The 25,740-nt window shown below is 47.7% G+C and overlaps 1 protein-coding gene across 2 annotated transcripts in view; it reads left to right on the top strand.

The window, feature by feature from the left end:
* Window positions 1-25,740, top strand: part of LOC147706833 (uncharacterized) — a 461,037-nt gene that overhangs the window by 314,245 nt on the left and 121,052 nt on the right. For both annotated transcript variants that reach the window (XM_086925970.1, XM_086925971.1), the window contains 2 exons: window positions 408-940; window positions 21,087-21,263. In XM_086925970.1, coding sequence (XP_086782096.1) covers window positions 408-940; window positions 21,087-21,263 — 710 coding nt within the window. The remainder of the gene's footprint in view (window positions 1-407; window positions 941-21,086; window positions 21,264-25,740) is intronic.

Below are 25,740 nucleotides of genomic sequence, written 5' to 3'. Positions count from 1 at the left end.
ATACATATTTTGAAGTTGATACTTATGTATATAAGTATCTGAATAAGTGGTATAGAAATGTGATGTACACAGGGCGATGTACAGGTTTTCTTTTGTACATTATGTACTTCATACCGTCTTGTATAAACATACATACATATGTGATAACTGCTATCTATTCAGATTCCCGCATGTGAATCTATGAAAAATAGAGCTGTCATCAAATAGGGACGGACCCAACTTATTTTCTTTTTCACTCCGCACCCCCAATCCACACTTTCTAGTAGTGCTTAAGCACTTGCAGTATCTTTTACTGTGCATGAACAATCTGAAAACTGTTGAATTGATTAAACAAGTTCTTTGTTATTAGAAAAAACAATTCTCTGCCTAAATGTTCACAAGGTCTTCCTTTCTTTTTTCTCAATTAGCGGAAATGCTCAGGAAGAAACCCCATGACACAGACACCAACACAGATGCAGTCTTAAATGAAGTGACCCGAATGCAAGATTCTATTAAGGTTGAAATGGTAGAAATATGCCAGGAGGCGGCAGCTGCTAGGACAAAGCTTTACGAACTTGAAACAGTCGCTATGATTTTGGGTGTTACCATCAAAGCCAAATCACAAAAATCCTCCACTGAAGCCAAGGAAGGCTCTGCTGAAAAGACTAGCAAGTCGGTGGTATCAGCACAAAGAAGCATCAAACCTGGGACATCATCTTCACAAATTGGCAAACAAGTAGCTTCAGCGGGAAAAGACACCCAAGGTGTGCCTTCAGTTGAAAAAAGCAGCACACCAGTTGTTTTCTCCCAAAGAAATAGTAAAAACTCAAGCAACAGTCCAGTGACTTCAAATGAGAAAAATAGGAGAGATGTCGTTTCAACTGGAAAAAGTGATGTGGCAGAGATGGAAACAAATACGGACCACACAGTTCTCCAAAACAAGCAAAAAGCACAATTGCAGGTTTGTAATGATGCACAGTACAATGTGGCTGCCATTTATATGTTGGTTTGGAAGCAACTGTTGTCATCTTTTTTTTAATTTAGTTTGTGAATGGGTTAAGACTCCTTAGTAAAAGAAATTGTGTAAGTCTTTAAGCTTTCAAAATGTATATTTGTCACATGCAGCAAGGGATGGCTTAACCTATGTTTTCTTGCAGATTAAGGTGTAAGGTATTTAAATAAATAGCATAATATGTATGGATACTAATTTAAACGATTTAACTATTTGATATTTTTATTTCTAATGAATTATTCTAACTGCAGATTCCTCACTATTTGAATACTCCCAGGTGCCAAACTGAATCTGGAGAAATTTCTAGCCAAGCCCCTACACGCCAGACGTTGGATCTGGTGTCTCCACACAGCGTTACACGTAACTGAGCAGAGACACATGTAAAGGTTCACCCAGCACTGCATACCAGTGTTAGTTCCTTGCATATCAGGAGCTCTGCTTACAACTTGGTTGGTTTTCTTATGTTTCAGAAGACTTGTATCAACAATGCGCTAGGGAAAATGTCCCCACCTTCAAACTGTACTGGCACTGCAGGAACCAGATGTTTGTCACAGACCCACACAACATGGTTTTGTAGTGCTTGGGCTTAAGTCCCATCACAGCCATGCAATAACTGTTCCCTTATGCACCTACAGAGGATCTGGCAACACCATGTGAAGCTATGGACTGGGAAACATAAGATGCCGTTGTAATGGAAACACAAGTCCTGCTCCAAATCGCGTGGTGCATGACCAGTCTATTTGCTAGGCGCTTCCAACAAAAAAATCCATTTGCTGATCAAAGTCTTCCACCAAGTGTAGACGGTTGGTAAGTACAAGAAAGCTAAGGGTGGCTTGACCCCAACCTACCAAACAACATGAAAAGGGGAGTCCCAAATTATAAAAAGGACTGGTAAGTTCCAAATCTAAATCAAACCACCCACAGAACAGCTGAATATTTTTCAAATGTTTCTTTTCTTTTTCTTTTTATTCACATGAAGATATATCACATTTAATTAGTAAATCACAATCCAAAATTCATTTAGTCATCTCATATGTAAAATTTCATTTCTGCTATGCAGACTAATCAATTGAGACCTTTTTACCGGGCTCATACTGATGCCAGTTGAGATTTCCACTGCAGTTCCTTCAGGGCTGGTACTAATATAATATCTTTATTCGTGTGATTACTTGAAACCATTGCAACGATAAAACAGCAGTATTCGAGTTCTCCAAAGTTAAAACCATGGTTGTGTACCACCGTTGACAGTTTGCATTTACACCAGGACTCTAGTTAACTCATTTGGATCATGTATAAGAAAAGGGTTAATTAAGATCGAGAGGTCCACGGCTACTGGATGAGAGGTCCGTGGTCAACGACAATGTGCAGAAACCGCAGTGTGCAAAATAGCTCCCTGAACAGCACATGCGGGCAATGCACAAAATGCTGCATGCAAAAATAGTGTTCTAGTTGTCAAACGATGGAAGCTAATAGTCCTTGTCCAGCTGTGATGTGCCGAGCTAATAATGTACAGAATAGTAATTCAAGCAGCAAGAGCGGGCAATGTGCAAAGTCCGCAACGGGTGAAGTAGTTTTCTGGGAAACAAGCGTATGTGGCTAGTGATCGGTTGTCGAAGAGTGGGAACCAGGTTGGGCAATTACATTTTGGTGTTCAATATTTTCTTTTCCTGGGGATACTCCTCAATAGTGATAAGCACTGAAAGTCCCGCCCATGTGCAGGGACCCCGGAGCATTAACAAAAAATATATGCGTATACACTAATATATACATATATATTTTTGCTGCGTGAATCTTTCTGGATTCACTATGCTGTGCATTATTCTGCAGTCTAGTGGTTGGGTCCGGAATCAGTCTTTTTTTCTATTCTTTTTTTTTTTCGTAGCCCAGGTGGGCATAGACTTCCCACCTTTTGGTGTCCTTCCTGTGACGTCAGCGCTCTTCCTGCAGAAGGTCCCACCTTTGGGCACAATCTTCAGATTCTTTTTTCTGCCGTTGGGTCTGGATAGTCACCGAGAGGTTCCGGAGATTTTGTAGAAAATAAGAGGAAAAAGGCTGAGATCTACCGAAAAAGATTGGAGAATACATCGAGAAACAAGACCACTGAGCCGGGGCGACTAAGGAGGAGAACATCTGAAACTTCGACGTCCAGCGGAGCGCAGGAATGGACAAAACACCTTTCAAATCCTGCCGCAATTGCCACCACAAATACGCGCAGATGGACCAGCACCAGGTTTGCAATCTGCCTGCCGACCACGAGAGCAAGGATTGCAACGCCTGCTCCGTCTTTACCCCGAAGACGCTCTGTGTGTGAGAGAGAGAGGCAGAGAAGAGCCAACTACAGTATGCAAGGCCAAGGTCAACCTTCGTCACTTCGGGACTTGGACCTCTCCAGTGAGGAAGAGGACAACATCGCCGGGGGACCAGATGAATATAAGGTCGTTGAGACCGATAAGAAAACAACAAAGGAGGTAGGAGAGACGTCGACCCCTACAAACCCTGACAGACTCTTGAAAAACAGAGTCTAAGTCCATGAAAGGTGCACTGGCGCCGAGTATTTCGACAGCCGCAGTTGCATCCAGGGACAAACAGCCCAGCAGATCCTTCGAAAAGGACTCCCAGACGGCGAAAACACAAGAAAAGCCTAGGTCGTCAAAACACGTCCCCGAAAAGACGCGCTCGACGCCGAAAGAAAAGGACCCGATGGCAACTTCGACGTCGAAGAGATTATCTGAAACACTCGACGCCGAACAAGCCGCCGAGATGGGGAGGAAAAAGAGAAGGCCCGAGGCCGAAATGGATAACATCCTGCAAAGGAAAAGGGAATTCGACGAGCAGATGAACAGGTTTACCATTCCGTCGAAGCCGGCGACGACAACCGTTAAGGACGAAGAGGAGTGCGACGCCGAAGAGCCGCCAAAAACTCATGAGCCCCAAGAACACCAAGAGGAAGAGGGCCTATACTGTTACGAGGAAGACGAGGAAGACCAGCACACCAGCTTGGGCTCTGCATCCTCAGTGGCGCAGGGCCTGGATAGGCGGGACCTTGACGCCGAAATCCCGGAAGAGATGGTGGAGACATATCCTTCAAGGCCTTCGCCGCCAGATGACATTGGTATCTACTACATGGTCATCAGGAATGCAGCAACAGCTTATGGAGTGAAATTGGTGGAAGAAAAACCAAAAGCCTGCTTCCTCTTAGAGACCCTGCACCTCACTCAAACCAGTTTGGATACTGCATAGAACTGGAAAAGAAACCACCAAACAGGAAACCAAAAAGAAAGGCGCGCTCAACAAAAGAACTAGCGCTACTCCTAGAGGAAGCACAAGAACTCCTTTACAAGGAAGCCATAGAAACAGTACCATTCAAAGAAAGCAACAAGGGAGTGTACTCAAACTTCTTCCTCGTACCAAAGGTTGACGAAACGTTAAGACCCATCCTGGATCTACGGTTCCTAAACCAATACATAAAGACACAAAAATTCAAAATGACATCCCTACAAGAAGTCATTCTTCAGATGAGGGACGGAGACTTAATGTCCGCCTTAGACCTCAAAGACGCCTACCTACACATTCCCATGAGCAGGCAGCACAAACATCTACTGAGATTTGCTAACGACAAAGCACACTACCAGTTCACAGCCCTGGCCTTCGGACTAAAATCCACACCAAGAGTCTTCACCAAATGTCTGGCAGCCGTGGCAGTGCACCGACGGAGGGAAGGGAATATTGTATACCCCTACTTCTACGAATGGCTAATAAAAGCAAGTTCCTACAAACAATGCAAACAACATGCACAGCGGGTCACAGAAACGCTGACAGACCTGGGATTCTCAATACACTTGGCCAAATCCTCAATGGAACCAGAACGAGTGAAGATCTTCCTAGGCGCGCAGATCAACACCATACAGAACAAGGTGTTCCCCAGCGACAAGAGAACACTTGCCCTGCTGAAGGAGACACGTCAGTACCAGAAGGGGCAAGCTCTGACAGTGAGGACAGCGAGCAAGATCATGGTGATAATGATGGCGTCCTGCGTACACCTAGTCCCCAATATACGACTCCACATAAGACCATTCCAGGAATGGCTGCAGCAACAATGGTCGCAAGCTACAGGAAGTTGGGAAGATCTAGTGGTTGTTACGCATGCAGTGCAAGAGGAGATAACGTGGTGGAACAAGGAGAACATAACAGAGCAGAAGCCTTTAACACCACCAAACCCAACAGTGACCATCACCACAGACTCATCCCAGAGGAGATGGGGAGCGCACATGAACCAGCTCAAGGTGAGAGAGGGGTCTGTGGACTCCAACTGATGCAATCAGACACATTAACTACCTGGAACTAAAGACCGTGTTCCTTGCCCTAAAAGCCTTCCAGAAACAACTGTACAACCAGAGAGTGTTACAAACAGACAACACAACAACGATGTTGTACATCAACAAACAGGGAGGAACACAATCAGTGGCACTATCGAACCTAGCACAGGAGATATGGAGATGGGCCATCCCACTCAGAATAGACCTCTTGGCTAAACATCTACCAAGAAAGGACAACGTGGAGGCAGACCGGCTCAAGCAGACAGACATCTGCATCCCACGAGTGGGAGCTCAATGCACAAGCAATGCAAATTCTATTCAATAAGTGGGGCACACCAACAATAGACCTATTGGCAACACACCAGAATGCGAAATGCCGATATTTTGCATCCAGGCAACCAAGGGAACAATCCCAAGGGAATGCCCTATGGATAAGCTGGTCGAAAACATTTGCCTACGCTTTTCCCCTGATATCACTGATACACAGGGTACTCAGCAAATGCAGAACCAGCAACATGACACTGATCCTGGTAGCACCACAGTGGGCAAAGCAGTCCTGGTTCTCACAAATAGTGGAGATGGCGCAGGGACCACGTCACAAGTTCAGGAAAAGAAAAGACCTACTCTCCATGCAAAACGGAGAGGTACTCCAGCCAGAGAGCCTCTGCCTAGCTGCATGGCTCCTGAAGACCTAGAGTTTGCACACCTGAAACTGCTGGAGAGCACACTGCGGGCGCTATGAGAGGCAAGAAGACCTACCACACGTAGGTGCTATGTTGCAAATGGAAGAGATTCACACAATGATGCATCAAGGAAAAGCTACACAAGAAAAAGACAAACGAATCAATAGTGCTAAAATACTTAACACACCTGCTAAAAGCAAATGTAAGTTCAACCTATGAGAACACCTAGCAGCGATAGTAGCCTACACAAGAGGAGAGACAGGAAAGAGCTTCTTTACATCTCCAGTGGTAAAACGATACCTGGAAGGGGCTAAAAGGATTGCACCACCAAAAAGGATGCCGCCACCAGAACTTACGAAAGCACCTCACTACAAATGCTCACGATGAAGACAGCCTTTCTAGTGGCAATCACCTCGCTACGCAGGGTAAGCGATCTGCAAGCACTAACGCTACAAGAACCCTACATCCAAATTCACAATGACAGGGTGGTAATAGAACAGACCCACACTTTATGCCAAAGGTGGTGTCAAGTTTTCACGTGAACCAAACAATACAGATACCAAGCTTCTTTCAGAAACCTGTAGTGTAGTTCCTATATTCCCAATAGGCTCTGTGCATTGGAATAATATATTCAGCAGTGTAGACGTAGGACTGGGGTCGACTAGGTCTCTACTGACTATATTAGACTTAAGGTTTGCCAGCTAGCTCAGAGGTCACTAGAACTTTCTCGAATAAACGAGGAGGAGTTTAACCTCCCTGGATAGACAAGAAGGAATTAGCTTCCGACAACCATATAACATGACAACTTTGCTCCCTCAGAATAAGAGTATATCTCTAGAGTCGTGTGAAAACAATAGACAGCTATTTTACTCAGTCAATTGTGCGTTGTTAGTTTCACCAGAGTGCAGAGAAGAGATAGACGAGCGTTTTCAATAAAAGGTATAATTTATTGAGCAGTCTTCCTTCTCATGCAAGAGAAATGAATTGCCACAATTGCAATACTTAATGTAAAGTAAAGTGCGTACAGTAAAAGGAGTATTATGAAATACTGTAAAAGCATTGATATGGTTTCTTAGCCATAAGATACTTTAAAATGGATAAAATATATACATACATATATACATTGACTAACGAACTCAACTGGTGCTTCTAAAATACGCCTACCCCGGTGTACCTGACCTAAGCCTAATATGTGGGAAGGAGTAAGTAAGTAGCAGTTTAAGTTAAGTTGGTTTTGCCAAGAATCTGATTCAAGAATTCTCTTTAAGGGTTTAGTCAGCACCGTACCTTGGGAATAGAATGTAGGAGGTCTGGTATCTCTTTCCTCAGGACTCGATATCCCAGCAACCCGCAAGGGTAGGCTGGAAACGCCGTAGCTGGATTTTCTCTGCTGGAGAAAAAGACAGCGTCTTTCTCAGCGCATCAAAGAGGAGGGGCAGCGTCCGTGGGCTCTCGCATCAGCTGGGCTCTCGGGCAAGTAGATAGCTGCTCTGCTCCAAAACCACCACCGCGTGTTTGTTTAAGGCTACGTTGGTATATTTATACCTGAAAGGTGCCGAATTTGACGTAAGGTTTGGACATAAGACGTCAATAAAGATGTCACTAAGAACTGGCCGTTCTTACAGTGCTCGCAGGATGCAAATGGGGATTTCCCAGGTTGCTGGAGGTTTGGTGTGTCGAAAGAACTCGTGCCTTCTAGGAATCCAAGGAAGTAGCTTCTGCCGTGCCTTGGACTACAAGGGCTATTTACTTAAATATGGATCTGATTCTTATGCCATTATATGGATATTATTGATTATAGCCGTACAAGGGCATAAAATAGCAATATTGATTCAGGTTCCTAGATAAAAACACAATAAACCATCCACAAGCGCAGAGGGCACTGCACCCTCTGGACGCCAGAAGGGCAGTAATGCATTACATGGAAAGAACGAAAGAGCACAGGAAAACAAAGCAGTTTTTTGTGTCCGTCGCAAGCAGTTTCCTGGGTAGACCAGTAACAAAAGTCACCATTGCACCATGGATCGCACAAACGATACAATTCTGCCACAAACAGGCACTCTACCAGGAAAAAGGGAGCAACAATAGCCTTCCTGGCTAATACACCCATTCAAGACATATGCCTGGTAGCAACATGGGCTTCAGTGCACACATTCACTAAGCACTACTTCGTGGATATGCAAATTAACAAGGAAGCACATGTAGCACAGAAAGTTCTTCGACATATATTCAACAACCAATGCTCATCTTCCACCCAGCCGCCGCAAACATAACTAACCGCTACAAAGTCTATGCACAGCATAGTGAATCCAGAAAGATTTACGCTGCAAAACGAATAGTTTCTAACCTGTCAGTGTAGTTTTGCAGCTTGAAGATCTTTCTGGATTCACTATCGAACCCACCCACCTCCGCCAGAAAGATGAGGCAGGAGGAGGAGGAAATACAAGGACAATATACAGACAAAGCGGAAATTCCTTTACTTAAGGAAGAACTTGAAAACATTGCAAAACGAATAACGGATATGACACAAGAACAAGAAAAAAAGAATCCGAAGATGTCGCCCAAAGGTGGGAGCTTCCGCAGGAAGCGTGCCGACGTCACAGGAAGGACATCAAAAGGTGGGACGTAGACGCCCACCTGGGCTATGAAAAAAAAAAGAGAGAAAAAAAAGACCACGATTCCGGACCCAACCACTAGACCGCGGAATAATGCACAGCATAGTGAATCCAGAAAGATCTTCAAGCTGCAAAACTACACCGACAGGTAAGAAACTATTCGATAACTCCGAGCCAATTAGTTATAGATTCCTTACCTTAGAATTACCTCCAGGCGTCCGACTGGATCCGGAAATATTTTCATCAGCAGTACCCCTGCACGTCGAAAGGTGGCATCGGTTGGCTCCGTGTTCGTTGTTGGCCTCGTAGTCGCCGGGATGACGTCGCAGTAGCTTCTTAGGCGCCGCCCTCGTTTCTTTCATTTTTGTGTGACAGCCAGTACAGATCCGGAAAGAGCTGTACCTCCAGTCACTTTTTGATGACTTTTGTCGACACCATTTTTGAGTCTTCGGCTCCTGGTGCACACCAGGGATGCCCGGTTTCAAGGCTTGCGGTTCCTGCAGCCGGCTGATGTCAGTGACTGATCCGCACCGCGTGTGCCTCTTTTACCTGGAGGGCAACCGCGATCCGAAGTCGTGCTCCGACTGCCGGATCAAAAGCTCCTAGAGGCCCGGCAGTTGGCTCCCTTTCGTTCGAAGTCCCGGTCGTGTGGGAGGTCTAGGGACCTGTTGCGGAGCCACCACCACCAGTCTTTTTCAAGGTCTTCGCACTCCTCAGGTAAGTCGAAGCACAAGAAGAAACGTCATCGTTCTTCGACTTTTCCCCGTTGGTTGGCTTACTCAACAAGGGATGCGGGTGGTACCCCTCCTGCAGCGCCCCCTGCAGAGCTTGAAGGGTAGACTCGGGGTTTCCCTCCCGTCCCGGGACCCGGAGCGACCTCTGCCAAGCTCTGCACTTTTTACGAAACGATGCATGCCATCTTTGGGTAGCCTGACTCCGCCGGTGTGCCGTCGGGCCCCGCAGACTCGGTCGGGGGCCCTGGGCCCTCGACGCAGTCGGCTCTGGCACCGCAGGGTCCCCTTGAATCCAGGTCTGCATCCGATCAGCACCGGTCGATCTGATTACACCTCCCCCAGCACCAATTCCACCGGCACCACGTCCGCAGCTGACGCCGGTTGGGCACCCAGCCGGCGTCAACCACTGCCTCCATCCTGATGTGAACACTGAGCCGGACCAGCATTGACCGGCGCCGGTGGGTACTTTTGTGCCCCCCTTGTTCTACCCTGGTGTTCCTTTCAGGCCAGATTGGCAACTAGAGGAGGGTGAAGAGGACTGGGAGGGGTCTGGAGACCATGTGACTGACCAGTTAGAATATGATACAGACTGGAGAGAGTGGGGGAAGATAGTGGTCTGGATAACTCCCCAGACCTTGGTATCTTGTCTCCTCCTACCGAGGCTACGGAGGAGGGAGCGTCTTGTGCAGTGGTGTTGCGTAGGGCAGCCGAGATGCTCAACCTCGAGCTACCTACGGTGGCAGTCAGGACTAACCTCCTCTTCAGAGTCCCTGCTGCTGTTCAATGAAGCCCTCACCTACATCCTTTTGGGCACCTGGTCGAGGCCCAACACAGGGGCTCCTGTGGATAGGATGATTGCCCAACACCACCGCCTGGCTCTGGCCGACCCCACTTTCCTCTCCCATCATCCCACCCCTGAGAGCTTGGTGGTCCAAGTCTCCACATCCAAAGGCACATTCCCTAACACACCACCTGATGGGGAATCAAAAAAGCTGGACCATCTTGGAAACAAGATATTTTCTTCCTCCTGTCTTTTTCTCTTGGGAGAATGCTGCCACCAGTGAAATCTAGTCCACTTAACTTTTGCTCTCTAGCAAAGGCAAGCCTTTCTTTGGCCAGGGCAAGTTCTTCCCTTTCAATCCTCAGATTGGCTTCCCTCATCTTAGCTTCATGCTCCCTTCTCTTAGGGGATGACATCCCTCTATGAGAAGAGGTCTGAGAGCCATTGGTTCGAATGGATCTGTTAGAGCCTCTGGATAGAGACCTAACTCGTCCATTCCCAATGTTAAGTCTGCCTGAGAGTGGCTCTGGGGGTCCCCCTAATCCATTCTCATGCCTACTTAAGTTGGTCCTAGTGAGTCTACTGACTTCTACCTGACCTTTGTCTGCCTCATCCCCTTATAACTCCTCTTCCTCCTCAGCATCATCTGCTGCCTGGAGGTGGCGGTCAGGGTCACCAGTTGTTCCCTCTAAGGGGGGCATATTCCCATCTGGATTAGAAGAATATGGGTTAGTAGTTCTTCTGGCATCATAAGTCTCTAAGAGACCAATCAGAAAGGGAATGGTAGGGTTAGAACCCTGTTTTAGCTTCCTGGAGGCACACAATTGTCTCATCTCCTGGAAGCTAAGAGCTGCATATCTGGACATGACCTGTGGAGGGTCAACTGACACAAGGGGAGACTCAGAGTTTCCTCCTTTGTCTGACATGCTTTTCTAGTGTGGTGTAAGTGATGCACCTACCTACACTATTTGTTTGCCTACTGATCCCTTGCTAAGAGTTGTAGTCGGGGTGTGCTAGGCCCTGTTGAACTACAACAGCTGGTTCAGTAGAACTCAGAGTATTCTAAGCTAAGTTATATGTACCTAAATACTTATGTGATCTTTCAAAATGATATTCTTAGGATACGTGTGGTAAAACAACAGCAAGCTCAAATCCCACCGCTGCCACCAATGTGAGAAGTTGGCCTGATATATAATGTTCACTATTCTAGTGAGCACTTTGTATCAGTCCAGACAACCCTTATTGATGATTGGTTGTAAGTCAACCTTGATAGACCAGCTATCCTAGTAGCATGGATACGAGCAGTCTTCGGGCTAAACTCTAGAGGGCGTGTTAAGCCAGCTGTTATACCATCACATATACCACTTGAACACCAAGTGAAAGGACACCACACAAGTGTTATGAAAATAAACAGTGTATTTATTAGATCACAACAGCCCTGTACTCTTTATGAGGACAGGGTACTAAGCACACAACAAAACTCTTATGAAAATACTTCAAGTTGCACAATTTACACAAATGCCCAAGGGGCACGAAAAACCATATACTACAAAAGTGGAATGCGAAATTACTAGCAGGTAAGTACTGTACTAATAGGCTTTGGAATCGCTAGGACTGGACTACTGAACCTTCAGATTACTAGCAGGAGGCCTTGGGGACTCGGGTGCAGAGTGTGCACTCTCACGCGGGATGCGGGACAAAGTCTATGGATACTAGTAAATGCAAAGTTAGTGTTCTTGGGCGAACCCGACTAGGTAGGTCAAAAACGAAAGTGGATCTAGGCACTTAGAGAGTTGTTCTACGCTGGAGCACCGGGGTACTCGGTTTACCTAGCCCAGGGGCTGCGGCTGCATAGGGTTCAAGTGTCGTCGGAAACCCTCGTTGACAAACCAGGAGCCTGAAAGAAGTTGTTGCTGGCAGGCGACCAGTGAAGAGATTCGGATGGATCCAAGCCTGGATCGAGGAGGGAAGACACCTGTAAGCAGAGGGGACCAAGTTCTGAATCACTAGCCAGTGATTAGATGGGCACCAGGATGGCACCGGATGGAGTCACCTCGACCAGGTGAGTGGGCGACGCTGGGCTCTGCAGCCTCACGGACCAGGAGGCGTTGTCGGCGACCAGGATGGAGGTGCGAGCAGTCCCACGATGGTTGCTGCTGTCGACGTCGCTGGACCCAGGATTGGGGCAACAAGTCTTGGCAAATTCAAGCCCACGCGGTGGACTCAAAATGGCGTCTGGAGTGGACCAGGAGGGTCCGGGTGCTCCTCTTTTGGCGGGGAGCAAGGGCCAGTCTGGAGCAACCAGACTAGCGGTGTTGATGTAGTCGGTCGTCGTCGGGAAGGCCACAAGCCAGCGGGCTAGTAGCCAGACAACGCGGTGAGCAGCAAAAAGCAGAAGGGCCCCACGCAGATCTGGTGGATGCTGAAGGGCTTTAACTTCGGTGCTGGAGCTACTCAGGGTTGGGGCTTCTCGGACCCCAAAGCACTCACTCGAGGATCCCTCGGCGGTCGTGCTAGGCAAGAGTCGTGCAGTCTTGAAGATGGCCGGTCCCTCGAGGTCTCGTCGCACCCACGGATCTCAGCTGAGCTGACGATGTGGGTAGAGGTCAGAGGTGCCAGGGAAGCCGGGTCTCGTCATGCTGGCCAGTCGGATTCCGGAGGAAGGACGTGCAGCAAACCGCAGTGTTTTTGGATGGTGCCTGCGGATGCAGGGTGACTACTCATTAGTCACAAGGGAGAAATCTTTGGAAGAAGTCTTGAGTTCCTTTCGTAGAAAGTAGTTTCAGGATTCAAAGATGATCTAATTTGGATGGGGGCCCGCTCCTATCTTTATACTAGGAAAAGGGGCTGGCACGCGACTAGGTCCTGCCCATGGGTGGGACCAGGAAGGGGGGTGGTTACACCCCTCTCCCATGCCGGACTTTCCCCAGCTCAGGGGCTGGTGTGCCCCTGGAACTGGTTCTAGCCGGCAGATGCATAGTGAGCACCGGGGTGCCACTTGCAGTCACCTTCCTCTACAGCCCTGCCTACCCAGGATACACAAAACCCTGTCTGGGATGGTGCTAGCACCGCCCCTGACAGGAAACCCTTTGTCCAAGCTCCCCTCGCTGGAAGGACTCCCAGCTGCAGGGGGTCAGACTTGTGTCTGTGGTGGCAGCATCCATTTTGTGATGCTGAGGCTTGAGTTAATTTTAACCGGGGTTCACAGTTACATACATGTCGTGTCCCTCTAGAAGGGTGGAATGCTAACCCCGTCGCCAGAATTGGTGAGGGGTTAGTATTCCAATTCGTATGACACCTTACTCGACATGTTTTGATAAAGCGATACCAGAGATGGCATATAACCGCGAGGATTATAATGCACTTAAGAGTATATGGTACGCGTTATCATGGAACAGCTATTAGGACTTGGTTCCGCAAGCTGCAAACTGGCTCAGCTCATGCCAGAGCACCATCTCGCACGATTCCAAGCACTCTGCCTTCAGGATTGATAAGGCCTGCCATAGGAGTGACTGATAGGAATACATGTGTCCATTTTAGGGTTAGATATAGGTTTACTATATCTAAAGCAAAGGGTGATTACACCACCTTACCCCAGCTGTCGTGCAGCCAGTTGTGTCAGATTTAGATGGCCATCCCGGGGTGGCATAATACATGCTGCAGCCCCTGGTAGGCCCTGGGTACACCTATGCCCTGAGTTACAGGGTCTGATAAGGTGGCCCAGTACCAATTGGATATGTACTTAAGGTACATGGAATCCATTTTAGAGAGAGAGCAGTAGGCCTGGGGCCTTGAATAGCAGGGTCCCAGGTCAACTAAGTCGAAAAACCAGCAAAACACCAGGCAAAAAGTTGGGGGTAACCATAGTCAGGTATCCACCTTCCTACAATCGCTCTCCCCAAAGAATTCGCAGTGTCCAGGTCACACCGAATGGCAAACTTTGCGGCATCCTTTACCTCAACCACAGCCTGGGAAAGTACAGATCGAACCTCTTCCGGACACTGCTGCAGAATCTGCGCCAGGGTCTGCTCCACTGTGTTCCACACAGAGTGAGAGTAGCGGCCCAAAAGGCATGCAGTGTTAACTGACCGCAGCCCCAAACTCGCAGAGGAAAACAACCTCTTGCCAAACTGCTCCAGCTTTTTTGATTCCTTATCCGACGGGGTGGATGAATGACCAGGCTCTCCAGAGTAGGATGATTTGTCAGGAAGGCCGGGTCACCCGGCGCCGGGCGATAACACCTGGCCATAACACCTGGCCACGTTCTTCTCCACAGGAACCCCCTGTGGCTGGCCTAGACCAGGTGCAAATCAAGACGTCATTAAACGGGAGCAGAAGTTCCATAGAACTTGCCGCCGGCTGAAGCAACTCCGTAAGGAGGTTGGTTTTGTGAGTGACAGTAGGCAGATCAAGGTCAAGGCCCTTAGCTGTTCTATGGAGCACCATAGAATACGTGGCGCCCTCCTACAATATTGCGGGAGGAGACATAAATCCAGACTCAGAGGAGAGGTTAAGGCTGCCTACGTCCTAAGAGTCTTCCACCCACTCATTTTCAGACTCGCACTACCGTGCAAGAGGGTCTTTCGAACCCTCCCAGTCAACCCCCTCCTCCAAAGCCCGTGGGACAGGCCGCAGCAGTGGGAGAGGCACAGGGGAAAACAAGTGCTCCAACGTCGCTGGGAACGGCGCCGATCAGGCTCCATGTCCCAATTAGGGTCCCAAGCTGGAGAAAAATTGACCGGAAATTCGAGCAAGGGCGGAACAAACGGGACCCGCGGCGGCGCCGGGGCAGGACCCTGGCCCGCTGGCGGAGGACCTTGCGGCGCCAGGGCCAGAACTGACGGCAGCAAGCAAGGGCCCTCAAAAGGGACCGCAGGCCTTCGGCACGCCAGTGGGAGCCCTAGGTCTGAAAGGCAGTCCATGGCGGCATGAAACTCTTGCACCTGGGCCAGAGTCACCGACGGACATGTATAAGGTAGGTAGGCCGCGGGACTCCTAGGTTCCAACGGAGCCGCGAGGGATGAACCCCCGTCCCCCTCGTCCACATTCGGAGACCAACAAGGGGGACATCTGAGAGTGAACACACTTCGACTTTTTCTTGTGACATCTCTTACCCCATTCAGAGGGTGAAGACTTAGACCCCGAGGAGCGATGGTGATGGATCCGAAGGAAGTCCCTTGAGCGGTCCCTGGACCTCTAACGGCGCAGAGACCACTGCCTGGCTTCTAGCAGCTTTCGGGACTACTCCCGCAAAGCCTTCGGAGCCATAGTCAGACAGTCAGAATATGACTGGGAGTCATGGTCGCGCTCCAAACAGTAGAGACAAACGCTGTGGGGGTCGGCCACTGAAATCGTACGGCGACAGGCCCCGCAGGATTTAAACCCAGGCATCCCTACGAGGCACCAGGAGTCAAGGACTCAAAAGAAGTAGAGATAAAAAGTCCCAAAACAGTTCGTCAAAAAGTGACTAGGGTACATGCTCTAACCGGATCTGCGCTTGCTGGCACGGAAAAAGAAAAACTGACATCAGCACGCATGGGTGGCGTCTAAGTAGGCTCCGTGACATCATCTTGGTGCTTACGACGCCCGCAACAGACGTGGAGCCGCACAATGCCACCTACCGACGCGCAGGGGTACTGCTGACAAAAAACTTTCCGGTTCCAGTCTGATGCCTGGGGATATTCTAAGGTAGGTAATCTATCACTAACATGTCTCTTTCAGATTAATGTCTAGGTAGGGCTCCAGGTATCGGGTCTGTTTGAGGGGGTAAAATTCTGTAGTAAGCTTCCCCAGGTTAGGTTTGCTGGATTCTTGCTGTTCCACCCATTCCCAATAAAGGTGCTTGAGCACTTCTTTTCGGGGTGGATCTTGTTTGGCCCATAGAGCTTGAAGCCTTAGTTCAGACATCAGTTTCCTAGCATTTGTTATCCAGCCTACCTTGTTGCTCGTGTCTATCCAGATGACCTCCGATAAGGCTTCCGCATAGGGTAGGAGCTCTCCGGTCAGCCTGATGCGACCTCAGAAATTAAGTGGGCGGAGCCTCGCTGTATCAGCAATGGATCGCCTGCCCATATCAAGCATTAAGGGAGAAAGCGGGGTGCATTGGGGCAGCATCACAAGGTCCCTTAAGAATTTGTGCTCTGATCTTCAGGTCCGGAATCTTATTGAATCACCACAACTCCACTCCATACAGAGCTGTACTGACTGCTTTTGAATCATAGACCTGCAGAGCTAGAGCTGCAAGTCTGCTTTGTGAAGAGCGATCTTACTTTCCTCGCGACCCCCTACGAAGAGATGCTGCTATTGCTCGAACAGCCATAACTTGAGAAGACCTCTGAAAGTCAGCAGGTCCTGAGTCTGTCGCAGGTGGTTGGGGAGGGTGTTCCATGTCTTGGTGGGAGAATGATCTGTTGCCGGTGGATGAGTGGAACGGTGGCGAGGTCAGCGGGGCAAAGCTGGCGGTTAGAAGGCGAGTCGTTAGTTGAGGTATGCTGGTCCAGGGTTGTGGAGTGCTTTGTGAGCATGGGTGTGGAGCTTGAAGGTGATCCTCTTGCTGACTGGTAGCCAGTGCAGGTCTCAGGTGGGCAGTGATGTGGCTGTGTATGTCGAGGATGAGGCGTGCGGAGGTGTTCTGTATGCTTTGAAGCCTTTTCTGGAGTTTGGCTGTGGTTACCGCGTAGAGGGTGTTGCCATAGTCCAGTCTGCTGCTGACGAGGGCCTGGGTGACCGTCCTTCTGGATCCAGTGGGGATCCATCTGTAGATCTTGGACTTGCAGAACTCATATTTTCACACCCCCTCCTGCCGCCCCACCGGCGTTTGCTGCGGTTCACGGTAGGCCAGGAGCATTTTCAGTTTGCCGTGCTCCCCTTCGGCCTTACCAACGCCTCTCGGGTTTTCACGAAAGTGATGACAGTGGTCACAGCTTACCTGCGCAGGTCAGGGATTTGCCTTCCCTTACCTCGACGACTGGCTGTTGAAGGCGGGCTTGCCCCAGGCAGTTGTCACCCACCTTCAGACTACGGCCGACCTCCTGCATTTGCTGGGGTTCTCCATCAATGTGCTGATGTAGCACAGGAGTCACTCTCAGAAGGTCCCCTTCATCTGAGCGGTTCTGGATTCAACGTGGTTTCCATTTTATCCTCCCAAGCAGCGAGTCTAGGATATTCAGGCTACGATTCCGATCTTTCAGCCTCTATCCCGGGTTTCAGTCAGGAGGACCCTCCGGCTCCTGGGCCTGATGGCCTCCTGCATCCTGCTTGTGCAGCATGTCGCATGGCATATGCGGGCTCTGCAGTAGGACCAGAAGTTCCTGTGGGCGCAGAATCCGGGCAACCTGTCCGATCATGTCCAGATCTCTGAGGGCACTGCTTGACAATTGCAGTGGTGGCTCACGAATCTCGTTTGGGTCACTGGCAGATCCCTCTATCTTCCCCAACCGGAGCACACAGTGGTTAAGGATGCGTCCCTCCTGGGATAGGGAGGTCACTTGGGAGAGTCAGAGATCAGAGGCCATTAGTTTTCGGCGGAGTCCCTGCTCCATATCAACCTTTTGGAGCTTCGGGCGATCTGACTTGCACTGAAGGCATTCCTTCCCTCTGTCCGGGGAAGTGTGGTGCAGGTGTTCACGGACAGCACCACAGCCATGTGGTATTGCCTCAAACCGGGCAGGGTCCTGGACCCTATGTCGGTAGGCTCTGCGACTCTGGACATGAGTGGAACATCAAGGCATTGCCTTGGTGGTTCAACACCTGGCAGGTTCTCTGAATGCCAAGGAGGACGAACTCAGCCACCAGTGCTTGATCGATCACGAATAGCGTCTGAACTCTGACGTGGCGCAAGGTCTCTTTCAGCAGTGGGGAGAGCCTTGGTTAGATCTATTCGCCACCAAATAGAACGCGCAATGTCATAAGTTCTACGTGTTGGACTTTCCAAGGCGGCACTCGCTTGGTGACGCTTTTCGTCGCGAGTGGAACTGCGGTCTGTTGTACACCTTTCCCTTTCCGCCTATACCCCTTCTGCCCAGAGTGCTGAAGAAGAATTGGCGCGACCGAGCCTAATTAATCCTTGTGGCTCCGGATTGGGCACAGAGATACTGGTATCCCGAGCTACTCAACATGGCGATCTATCCCCCGATCCGACTGCCTCTTCGGGAGGATCTTCTGTCTCAGCAGCAGGAGACTCTCCTCAACCCGATCCCGTCTAGCCTCCACCTCCATATGTGGAGATTGAGCAGCGACAGTTGACAGCTTTCGATCTTCCGCCCGAAGTCTGTGATCTTATTCTGGCAGCCAGGCGTCCCTCCACTAATATGGTATACGCCTGCAGGTGGAACAAGTTTGTGGAATGGTGCACAACTAAATCTGTGGATCCCCTTTCTGCCCCTCTTTCCACGGTTCTTTTGTTCTTTCTTTCTTTGGCCCAGCAAGGCTCTGCTTTGGGCACTATCAAAGGTTATCGTTTGACCATCTCGGCCTTCCTACGGCTTCCGGATCAGCCTTCTCTTTTTAAGTCTCCGGTTGTTAACCGTTTCTTGATAGGCATTACGCACAAGTTTCCTCCCGTGCCGTTCATTATGCCTCAATGGGACTTAAACCTTGTCTTAACATATCTGATGTGAGCTCCCTTCAAGCTCCTTCATAACTGTCCTTTGCGTCTTCTCACTCTCAAGACTGCTTTCCTGGTAGCTATCACCTCTGCCAGAAGAGTGAGTGAGCTCCAGGCTCTTTCTTCCAAACCTCCTTTCCTTTTTGTTCATCCGGACAAGGTGGCTTTAAGGACCCGTCCTTCATTCTTGTCAAAGGTTGCCACGCCCTTTCACATCGGGCAGACCATCACTTTGCCCACCTTCTTTCCACCTGCGCATCCTTAAAAAGAGGAAGAGGGGCTCCACCGTCTGGACCCAAAACGTGTGCTCTCGTTCTATCTGAGCGATACAAAAGGGTATGATGGACGGAGCGTTTGAGCAAATCAAACACTCACCCTCAGTCAACTGATAGGTTTAATCCATCACCATTCTTTAGCTCACTCAGCCACCCCAGTTCAGACATGGCCATATGCAAATCAGTCTCACCCTGTGTCTCATGGGAACAGCCCAGCCCGAACTGCCAAGCCATGTCTTCCCTGGACTGGAAACAAGCATCCTGGGACCGGTTTCGGATTCATAATCCTCATCAGCCAGGCTATCTTGAATCCAGTGGCCAAGTGAGCAAGGGACTCACGTCTGAGCATACCCTGCCAACTTAGGGCGAACAAAGCGATACAAAAGGGGATGATGGACGGAGCGTTTGAGCAAATCAAACTCTCACCCCCAGTCAACTGATCTGGGTTTAATCCATCACTCGTTCTATGTGGGCGCCAAAAAAGTTTGGCCCGTGCACAAACGGACCATCTCTCGGTGGGTTGTTCTGTGCATCAAAGCTTGTTACTCATTGGCTAAGAAGGAGCCTCCTGTGGGGCTGCGTGTCCATTCTACCAGGGCAACAGCAGCCACCACTGCCTTGGGAGGCAGCGTTCCCTTGCAGGACATTTGTCAGGCAGCTACGTGGGCTTCGCTGCACACGTTTACAAAGAATTGCTGCCTTGACAGGCATGTCCGGAGAGACGGCTTCTTTGACCGTTCTGTTCTCCGTGACTTTCTGGTGTAATCTTGTTCGCAGACCCACCACCGGGGTTGGTATTACTGGGGTATCTATTCTAAGGTAAGGAATCTATCACCAACGTGTCTCTTTCAGATGCACAAGTTACTACTTGTGTAACGATATATCTGTAAGAGACATTAGTTTGTGATAGATTCCTTACCTCCCCACCCATCCTCCCCGTTCAGCAAACTGATTTCTAGGGTTAAGGTCATCCCTTTCAGGGCCCTAATTTCATGGCACCAGTGGTCAGTTTCTTGCATGGCTCTGCGTTCCTTGTGTGGTAAATTGTGTACAGAACTGATGTTCGTGCTCATGGGTGGCGCCTAAGTAGTCTCTGTGACGTCATCTCGGCGCTTAAGACTCCAGCGATGGACGCGGAGCCGCATGACGCCACCTACCAACGCGCAGGGGTACTGCTTACGAAAAACTTTCCCGATCCAGTTTGATGCCTGGGGATATTCGAAGGTAAGGAATCTATCACTAACTAATATCTCTTACAGTTATATGTTACACAAGTAGTAACTTGTGTTTCAGGTCCCTTGAGACAGCGTGTTATACATCCATTTTAGGTTTGACACACTTCTGGTTTGTGAGGTAACCGCTAACTGGCATTGACGCGATCTATCCCCAAGCGATTGCCCAAGTTGCAAGGACCCAGTGGAGTCCGTTGCTTATGTCATGTTTGTCTGCCAGGCTTATGCCAAACCTAGGTCCAAAGGGCTAAAACCGTTCTTCCGGCAACTGGGTACACGGAACCATTGGGACGCCCTCTGCCTTTTAAAATCGGATTCCAGACCACCCTTTGGCTGTAGTGGCCAAGTTTTTAAGTCACACATGGATTATAAGGTGGAAGGCTCAGATAGGAACATCACGGTATCTAGCAGGATGATTTTTATACACAGTTGACCTAGGGCCCTTAGGATGGCAATTCATGTTTACTTCAATTGCTATGCATATGCACTGAGAGGGTTGAAAAATGCAATTAAAAGGACTGCTCGGCATTGAGCATTAGGAGTAACCAAAGAGGGTTCAAATGTGAAAATACTGTGACGCTCTTCGTTCCCCTTCCACACCGTTTTCAGTATGTGTTAATATTGTAATGTTGCGCCAATTGTTTTTTTAACACAGATCTGCTGAATTATATATTGCTCTTTCACTGTCGTAAATCATGATGATTAATTTGTTTTTGTTATTGTAATAAGCTGCTGCATGAATGTCTATTTTTATACTTGGTGCTTTTTATAGCATTTATGATACAAGTTGTCGAAATAAAGCTTATACATAACGTATTGATAATTCTTCTGACCAAGATATTTTTTGTATTTAGGCTGCAAAAACAATTGCTGAGAAACACAAATCTACAGAACCATCTAAATCTGTTGCCTCACTAGCAAATATGTATGAGTTTTGTGATGGGGGAAGCCATTGGTGCAAAGACTGCAATGCTATTTGTGCCACCTTATATGACTTCTTCACACACATGCACAATAGGAGACATAGACAGGTATGTATGGCTTTCATGTTCTTTAACATTTCTTAGTCTTTTAACAAGTGATGCAAGATAGTTTATACTGATGTCTCCTGGGCCTAACATTTGAACAGATATTTTCGTGATGATCTAAATTCATATTATGCTGGCCATGCGGTAATATTAATCCCTGTGGAGAAATGTTTACAGGTCTCTGTAGTCTCGTGAAGAACGCCAGTTACATCAGCTTCTACAACATGGGACCCATAAAGAGATTTCACGATATTACTAAATAGTTTGAGTTTGCATCCCCTTTGTTTTAGGATTTTTTTCCCTCCTATCCTAGTATTTTGTACTGGCACACTGAGTCTAAGTATGTTTGATAATATGGAAAGAGGTTAATGGAAAATACATGTTGCTTAGATGGGGTTTCCTTTTGCTAAATGCTTCTGAGATTAGTCCAATGTGTAACTGGTAGCTAATATGCACTTTTGAATTATATCTTTATTAGTTGTGAGTGTAACCAGCATTGAGCTGCCTGACGTAGATGACAGCCTCTTATGCACTAATGTATGTATACACGGCATCATTGTTCGTTACAGCACTGTTGTGTGTAACTCACCAATTGGCAGTTTGAGAACTTAAGCCAGCATGTGGTGGGACATGGCACAGATGATTAAGTTGTGATAGCAAGACTCTAAGAGCAGCCATGGCACATGTGAAATTGTGCGCAGGTTGGTGGACATCCTTTTCACGTAGTCAAGCTTTACACCTACCTTATTTCCCTCCTTATCACTCAAATGTTTCAGATAGGACTAATTTTATGCCTATGCACTAGACCTGGGTGGATTTTATTTTTATTCAAATTTACAAATTTTGTGTTAAAGTGAAAGTTTTTGGTGATGAGAAAATAAAAATAATTTTTGTTGATGTTAAACTGGTATGATCAAACAGTGTCTTGAGAGAGAGATTTTTTTCCTCAGAGTGGTCTGCTGTTGGTTTGTTTGATGTGCCCTTGCCTTTAATTTTACCCCTCCTTCATCTGCTCTTGTTCAGTTATTCACAGTGTAGGCAATGTGATACCCAACACCCCGCTGCACTTGTCCTCTAACAGTCACCCTTGGAATCCCCCAAGCGCAACCTTCTATAACTTAATAACATTCAAAGTAAACCTTACATATATCGCTTATTTAAACACAAACAAAATAAAACTTAAGCAACCACAATCAACATACAAACCCCCATATTCAACACCTAAATCTCGATAAAGAAATATTTGGCATAGAACAAAAAGAAAAACAAATTATCATAATTTGCGGGAAAATAAAAAAAAGACAAGAGTCTCAGTTCAACACAACATTTTCAAAGTGTTTAGGAACAGAACATTTACAGTGAATGTGATTTTTCTTTGTGATTAGTACCTTTCCTCACTCTCCAGTTCTCCATTTGTTGATGCACACATTCAACTTCTTTGTCAGGAACATTTCTCTCTCTCTCCTTATTCCACACCCTGCCATCATTCGTGTACACATTTCTTGACCACACTTCCACAACCTGGGAGGAAGCACAAAGGTTTGGCTAACAAGATGTGATACAATTAGGTGTTTTGATCCTTATCCTTTCTTTTTAGTTTATTTGTTACGGAACTCCAACGGAGGTCCACAAAAATACACCAATACAATAAAAGAAACATGCTTTATAACAAATACAAAATTCTACCTTAAGCAATCAGCATAACATTATACATACCAACTAAATGAAAAACAGAAATTCTAATAAATAGCCAGGAATTTTTTTTAAACTTGAAATGTTCTATGGCAGATCATTTCATTTGGAGGGGACAACACAAGATCGGGCCTCCTCAGCAGAACGAATATTAAATTTGATAAGAGGGTCTCAAAAACATTCGCCTTGCCCTTAGAAGTTCTGGACACACAAATAGCACATGATTGAGATCCTGTATTTGGGAACAATACAGTTCACCAATTTTCTCCTCTCTAGGACTTTTTTCCCAAATACCAATTACGTCTCTCAGGTGCAACAGATTAGTTCTTAAAAGAAGTATTAGCCTTCGGATTCCATGTGGGACATTCAATGAAAGATAGGGCTGGGGTCTGCTCCCAGTCGCACTCACACAGATCACCTCGTTGCGAACTTTAAGATGACTTAAAGTTATATCTCTTGCTGTACTAATCGTTCTTACTGACTTATTTAGAAATGACTTCAATTCAGGCTTTAGCATGGGTAAATCACAATTTAAAATGAGCCCAAATAAATGGTTTGCATGGGCGAATGATCTAAAAAAAGCTGATTTATCTTTTAATTTTACAAACATTTCCAACTTCAAGGCGGCCCTTAGAGTGCCCTCATCCCCCCCAACAGAGGGAGTTCCCCCACCTCAGGACCGCTGCCAAAGAAGAAGTATAAGAAGAAATTAAATGGAATTCCAAACGAAGAACATGTGGGGCAGCCAAGGATTTTAATTACAAATTTGGCAGAAAACAGAAAAACCGGCCTTCAGCCTTATCAAAAGAGAGCCAGTAATTCCTATCCAAAACTTCTGCAGCATAAGTTAATGTCGGGGGAATTTTAACCTTAAATACTGTCAGAACGTGATTAAAATGACGTCTCCCACAGGTCTTAAAAAATCTATTTAGAGCTCCGCCTGGGAGGCCTTACCAACACGCCGTTTGATGTGTTCTGTCACACCCATTTTTTGAGAAAACCTTCCCCAAATACAGGTAAGTATTGACCAGTTCAAGTTCTTCCTTCCCCAACAGCCACTTATACCCTTTCTTTATTCTAAAATCTTTCTTACGAAAGACTAAAGTTTTGCTTTTAGCAATATTGATTTTCAGGCAATGGTCCTCCGCATATTTAGTCAAGGCATCCAGACGACGCTGCAAGCTATGGGGGTTCAATCGAAAATTGCATCATCATCTGCATATAGTAGAGAGCCAATGGCAATTGTACCAATTCTAGGGGCATCCCCCTTCACTGAGTTTAATTTCTCGGGGAGGTCATAAATATAGAAGGAAAACAAGGCAACCCTGCTTGAGACCATTATGTGTATGAATCCTACAGGAAAGCCCCTGCGAGCCACCCATCATCACTTGACACCAAGTGTCTGTGTGTAATTCTATTATGAGGCCCAGGAGATGGTAAGGCATACCAAGATGAGAGAGCTTTATCCACAGCGTCTGACGGTCCACTTTATCAAAACGCCGTGGAGAAATCAATATAAGCTGTATAGACTAACATGCTTTTTGAGAAAACATATTTCTCCACGATGGTCTGGACGACCGCGATGTTATCCAGCGTTCCGTGGTTCTTTCTGAAACCTGCCTGTTCTGGCGGTAAGATGTTCTGGTCTTGGGCCCACTGCTGCAAATGCTGGGGTATACTTTTTGCAAATAATTTGCCCGCAGCGTCCAGCAGCGTAATCTGTCTAAAGCTAGTAGGTGACCTTTTCGAGCCCTTTTTATACAGCGGTACTATGATACTCCCCTTCCAAGATAAGGGAATACTAATCGATTGAAAACAAAAGTTAAACAGTGGCACCAGGAAAGCTCCCCATGCCACTGGATCCTTTTTAGGTTTTGCCTGGCGAGCTGCGCACTGCGCAGCTGCAGGGAAAACCTCATGAGAAGAGTAGAGTGCTTTGGTCCCTGCCTCTGTTTCCATTGGCTAGCTCCATAAATGGAGGCTAGCCATTGGAACAGAGATCTGTCCGTCATGGCCGGACCAGATTCGTGGGCGTTCCCGCGATTTCTTCCCTCTCCGATCGTCATCGCGGCCGTGGGCGGGGTTTTTTTTTGTTGTCAGTTTGTTTTCTTCCCATTCCGCGGCCGACCGCCGCTGGAAGAAGTCCAGGTGAGTGCCCGCCCCCCCATCCCGCTGACCCCCCCCCCCCCCCCCCCCCCCCCCACGCTGTCCGTTCCCGCCCCCCTTCCGCTGTCCGTGTGCCCGTAGGTGCTTGTTTTTGTTGGGAGGCTTCTCTATCCGTTTGCTAATTTGAACCAGGGCTGCACCATGAATCACCACTGCAGAGACAAAGTTCTTTATTTCGTTAACATTCTTACAAACCACTATCACAGAAACTGCTAGCCACACTTGAAAAACAAAGATTTCATTTAGAGTCGCGGAACGAATACTTTGCAAAGTCTGCCCTCTTACTTCTTTGTGCCCGGCAATTACTCAATTAACTTAAATACATTAGGAAAGGTCGTTTTTCTGAAAGATGCAGGAACTTCCTGAATTAATTGAATTTTCAAGGGGTGCCTGCGCTTTGCACAACAGATGCCCTTTCTCTGCTCCTCACTCTCTGCTCGTAGCTCAGGCATCTGTAATGAGATGCAGTCCAGTCTATTGACAAGCAATAATGCACTTGTTCCTCTTGCTTCAAGTTGGTCCCGTGCTGCCCAGTGCCCCTGAGACCAAGGCCACGCCCCCAGGGCGGCCATAAAGGCCCTATTCACCCTGCGTGTCATTTACACTTTCATTAGCCGCTATG

The sequence above is a fragment of the Lissotriton vulgaris genome, chromosome 6 (genome assembly GCF_964263255.1).
Source record: "Lissotriton vulgaris chromosome 6, aLisVul1.2, whole genome shotgun sequence".
Lineage (NCBI taxonomy): Eukaryota > Metazoa > Chordata > Amphibia > Caudata > Salamandridae > Lissotriton > Lissotriton vulgaris.
This window is presented reverse-complemented; position numbering and strand designations above follow the sequence as displayed.